The following is a 5,792-nucleotide window of genomic DNA, read 5'->3' as shown; positions in this document are numbered from 1 at the left end:
CATTTATAATGTATAGTTTGTATGTCATAAATATCAACTATAATATTTTAGGTTAAATGTTTATAATCTACAATTGAATTTATTCGATTTGTGTAATGTTCAATTTAGAAAATTGAACATTCATGTTCTACATTCAAAACTGATAGTTATAATGTAAGAAGAAATAGTTAACCAAATAATATGGAACATATATTGGTTGGAGAGGAAAATTGGTTATATATGGTTTTTTTGGTAAAAATTAGAAAATAGTGAGGGCAAAATAGGGAGAACCACAAATTACACCATGGTGGGTGGTTATTTTGAGTTTTACCTTTATAAGTAGTATAGATATGATAAGTATGTTATTATTTTTAAAATTTGTTTTGTTATGCTCTATGCATAAATTCGTTCAATGTCTTGTTAATTGCAATAATCATTGTTTTATATTATTATATAGTTGTTGTATAATTGAAATAAGGGTCTCCATAGAGTAAGAAACATATGAGACTGTTTAACGCTCATTAACTAAATGATCCCATACAAATATATTGGACTCAAATCCCAACAAGTAATTATAATTAAGTCCAAAAGAGTATATATTTCGTTTTCACATTTCTATGAGATACCATTAAATTATTTGCGGCCTAATTTTTTAACACATTAGACCTACAAAATATCAGGTTGATACTACTTCCAAACAGTTAAGGTCAAGTCTAACAGAGAATAGAAAACCACTTCGAAGACTACCTAAGTATCCACGCTTCTAACTTTCTGATGTATAAGAGGAACTTCAACAGTGGAATTCATAAAATAAGGAAAGATAAAAGCACAAGAAAATAGATTGTTATACAACAAAGAAATTAAAACAATATTCCAATAAAAAGAATGAATGGTGCATATGTATTTCATTAATGACACATCATTCTTACATAAAAAACTCTATAGGCTAATTTGTTAGAAGAATATATTTTTACTCACTTGAGTAAAATATTGTGTATTCACTCCCACATAAGTACATATCAAACATTACTTTTGGAGTTAAGTAAACTACAAGAATCCCAATCTTAACCATATTGCGGTGCATGGAATTACAATTAAAAAGGAACTTCCCTATTGACTACTTTTAAAGTCTAAAATAAAATTAATGCATGCAATATACATATCTTCAAAAATTAGGATGATACAAATAAAATAAGATTTTGATCATTTCAAGGATGCAAATTGCCTTGGATATTTGCACGACTGTATTGTTTCATCATGGCAATTACCATAGCTGTGTAGGATTGAAGGTCTCATCATGGCAACTTCTCTATATTATTCTAAATATTGCATGAGCACTTACGTGTGGTTAGTAATTGGCTGCAGACATTTTGGTAATTTGATATTCAATGTACACAAAATAAGGGGATTAAATAAAATTGGGAGTTTGTCCGAGGAAGGCTTAACCTTTCGATTTATAGTTTCATTGCAAAATTGAGAAGGGGAACAACCAAGTTGATTAGCGGTACCGACCACAAATTTCCTTGCTCCTAAATCAAATATTGTCTGCAAATTAAAAAAAATAAATAAACATGTAAGAAAAAATTTAGATGATCAAGTTTAGTCCATGAATATTTAATTTAAAATCACCTTTCTTTTACAAGCTACTTGTCCGAGGAGGTAATCTGCAAATTCTTCTGGTTCATGTTTTCATGTTGGAAATAATTGAGAGAATAATCATTGGAACCAATAACGATTAGATATATGGATTTGGATAAGTGGTGCTTTAGTTTATCTTTACTCTCAAAATGTTTCGGAAGGTCTTGCGTCACAGTTGAGGTGAAATACTCAATTTGTTTGTCCAATGACAAACATTCTCCCTTCAGGAAAAATTAAGACAAAGTAAACAACTATAATTTTTCAAGATGAATAACAATATGCTGAATATATTTTGTTTCTCTCTTACATATTTGGTATCATTCAAGATTCCACATGCACCAGATGCATAGTTGACCCCTGCAGTTACTAGATACCTTCTAGATTCAGAGACACCCAAGTATGGAGGTGAAAATGGTAAACCCAACTTAATAGCTTCATAATCCAAATAGAAAAATAGTTATAATAATTCCTAAAACCATAATGTTGCTTTGAAAGTGCAATGGATGTGATGGTGACAATTATAGGTTCTATAAGTTACAATCAACCCTAATTGTATGAAAGAGTGCCCCGGGTAGATTAAAATGTCAAACTTACCAATAAGGTCTGCGAAGGTTTTGCCATTGGTATACCTGCCAGTGGATGTATTATTGAAGTCTATGCCGTAGGGAGCTACATTTGCCTTAGCTAGTGTTTTGAGATTGTTATTATTTCCCGCATCTAAACCTGAATCCCCAAACACATATAATGCTGGCACATGGCTCTTTGCACCATTGACTTTGGCATAGAAAGCTTGATAGGCTATACATGAAATAACCCAGAAAGCTTTGAAACTTGTCATTTCTTCTTATTTAGTTATTTGAAGATGTTGAATGTTCTTATAGTAAAGTACAAAGAATTTATAATGTACATTTTTACCTCTCATGGTTGGAAACAAGTGTGGAAAACGTTGAAAACAAACATGAAAAACTTTGGAAACAGACATGAAAAACGTTAGAAGAAACACACTTTCTTTGAAAAAGTATAATAGACAACGTTCCACAACCACATTAAGTCTATTATTTTAACACTTTCTCTTATTTTTTGGAAAAGAAAATGTCAAAGCTAAAATGACAAAACTTCGTATTTTTTTCTAAAACAAAATTTACCCATCGTTATAGTCATTAAATAAAAATAAAACCTTCACTACTAGGAGTAAAATAAGAAAGAAGACTTGCATAAAACATAAAATTCAAATGTTTTATTACCATCACATATTCACCGTGACAATGCTAACTAATATTATAATAAAAAATCTTCATAAATATCCTAAAACTAAAAAAATTGATTTTTTTTTTAAAAAAGTAGAGCAGTTAAAAATTAAGGCAACTAGAGAATTTGAACTAATGACAATTAAATTGGTGCATGGCACTACCAAGAGCCTATAATATAGTGGCATGATTTCTTCATTGACTCCAATATAGTCAACTAGGGTATATTGATGGTTATGTTGACTTGTGGGATAGTTTCAAATTGTAAACATATAATTTTGCCCATTCCAAACAAAAATAAAATGATAGTTTTTTTGTGGCTTTATAATTACCATTATTTTTTGTCCCTATGGATATCACAATAATTTTATGATTATTTACCCAATCTGGGTTACTTTGGTAATTTCTAGGATAAACAAAGACATTTGGGTCAATAATGTTTTAAATAAAATCCGAGTGTTTAAGTGATTTTTTAAATAGAAAACAAATAGTAATTTTGAAAAGGTTAGTTTATTTTTCAATTAATAAAACCATAATAGATAATAATTGTTTTCACTATATTTTTCAAATAAAAATTCTACAAGATAAAACACTATCAAGTATTTACTTTCTAAAAAATAGAACTCTCACACAATAATCAATTTATTTAGTAAAAGATTAGAGGGTTACCTATTGTTGTTAGATTTTTTGAAAATAAAATATCAAGCTTATCATATGTTATTTCAAAAATGGTATACTCCTTAACAAAATCCGCTCAGGTCCAATTATAAATAGACCCTTTGATCTCTAGTTGAAAACAAACAAAATACGTATAAAATTACATAGAAGTAAGGTTGGCATTAGAATCACCATCCTGAAGTAAGGCTTATATTAGTGCCCTACTTTAGCAGCCACGCGTTTCACCACTTCTGTTCCATGTGTGTTGAATAGAGAAATTCCTCTTCTCGGTGTGTCCTCTTTTTATTTGGTTAAGTAAGTGAACTCGGTTTTATTCTTTGTTCGCCATCTCGGCTTTGTTGAAATAAATTCTAACCCTGGTATAATAGTTTCAAGAATATTCCTGTTACAACTTACTTCTAATAATCATGTGAATAAGTTATTCCTTCTTTGACCCATCTCGGCTTTGTTAGAATAAATTCTAACGCCGGTACAATGGTATCGAAGCAATCCCCTATTACATAATTATTAAGTACCTTTGAATACCATCTTGGTTTTGTGGAATAAACTCCAACACCGTCTAATGGTATTCTAATGTACAAAAGTGATGAATAGTTAGTTGTTAGAAACAAATAAATAAATAAAGAACAAAAGAATAATAAAGTTAAGTGACCTTTATTTATTTACTCCCTTTTAGGTTCCTTTTATTAACAAACCTAACTTCTTCCTTAAGGAAGTTGGTATTAAAGAATAAAGAAATTGCGGAATGTAAATAACAATAAATAAAAGTTAGTAAGTTAGTTTCATCACTTTTGTATATTAAAAGGTGTTTCAACAAATAAATTTATTGATAACACTTTACTATTTTACAATGATTTTGATATAAACATTTAACAAGAAATATAAACTAAATATTAACAAATTCTTGAGGAGACAAGATCATTTTGAATGATGAAAGTATTTCTCAACTTCTTATGTATTTGAAATACTTAGACAAGTTCTTATGTTTTAATTAACTCCAAACACCAAAGGTCTGAAATCCTCCTTTTAGTGTATGTCCTAAAATGGTAGAATGATGACACTTATATTTATTACTAAACAATATTACGTCCACATAGAGACTAGGTTGTCACACCCTAATCTTGGCTACTCTAATATTGAAGTAGTAATGAATATAACATCTTAAGAAAAGCATGCTTAACTTGGCAAATAAACTAAGTAGTACAACTACTTCTTAGTTTATTTGTTAAGTGTTTGAGACAAGTAATTTTTCATGACTTGAAATCGGTTTTTAGGTGATCAATCTAAAAGAGCATTCAGAACTTCTTAAACAAATAAAATTAACCAAAGCACCAACTTGAATGATTAAAATTCAAATTTAAAATAAAAGAAGAAGAAGAAATACATAACCACCATTCAAATGAAATTGTTAGGAGCATGAGCCATGCATCCAAGGATTGGATGCTTTAAGTTTCAAATGAGATTACAAAATGGATATTTGTATCTCATTTGCCTTCTCCTTTCTCTTCTTGAATTATAAATTAAAAACTATACTAAAACTAGCCTAAAAACTACCTAAAGTGAGAGGAACATATGTAGGGAAGAAGATGAATAAACTAGGAAGAATTAAGAATGTATGTACAATGTTTACAAATGAGAATTTCATGCCTTTATATAGGCCATGGTGTTGGGCGCTCAACTGCCCTATTTGGTAGCTAAGTAGTTGACCATTGGCCCATATGAAGAGCCACTTTGGCAGCTTAGCAGTTGACCATGCTTAGCTGCTTGCTTGAGCAGCTTGGCTGACCTGGTCCATGCTCAGTTGCCTGCTTCATGGTGACACCTCCTCCTTCTTGTCATAGCCTTATGTCATTCATGAGGTCATGTTCTTGGCCTTCAAGCAAAGAAAAAGTAGGATGTTCCATGAGTTGACCTAGCAATCATTTTTCTGGTGGGCTAGGCGCTTAGCTCTCCTGGTCCCATGCTTAGCTGCTTGCTTGAGCAGCTTGGCTGACCTGGTCCATGCTCAGTTGCCTGCTTCAGCAGCTTGGCTGACCTGGTCCCATGCTCAGCTGCCTTGTTGAGCAGTTTGGCTGACCTGGTCCCATGCTTAGCTGCCTGCTTGAGCTGCCTGCCTGACCTGGCATGGTATTTGGTGCTTGGCTTGGCTGGACAGCTTTGTGCTTGATTTCTTCTTGGTGAAGCAACCTTTTTTTCTTTGTTTTGTTACTTGATTTTTATTGGCTGCATGGCACTTTTGGGCTGTTTTCT

General features: G+C 31.4%; 1 protein-coding gene across 1 annotated transcript in view; it reads right to left on the bottom strand.

Moving 5' to 3' along the window:
- Positions 1 to 2,455, bottom strand: part of LOC109356275 — a 3,899-nt gene extending 1,444 nt beyond the window's left edge. The window contains exons 1-3 of the mRNA XM_019599599.1: positions 2,212 to 2,455; positions 1,925 to 2,049; positions 1,760 to 1,838 (exon numbers count right to left, since the gene is read on the bottom strand). Coding sequence (XP_019455144.1) covers positions 1,760 to 1,838; positions 1,925 to 2,049; positions 2,212 to 2,455 — 448 coding nt within the window. The remainder of the gene's footprint in view (positions 1 to 1,759; positions 1,839 to 1,924; positions 2,050 to 2,211) is intronic.

The sequence above is a fragment of the Lupinus angustifolius genome, chromosome LG09 (assembly GCF_001865875.1).
Source record: "Lupinus angustifolius cultivar Tanjil chromosome LG09, LupAngTanjil_v1.0, whole genome shotgun sequence".
Taxonomy (NCBI): Eukaryota; Viridiplantae; Streptophyta; class Magnoliopsida; order Fabales; family Fabaceae; genus Lupinus; species Lupinus angustifolius.
This window is presented reverse-complemented; position numbering and strand designations above follow the sequence as displayed.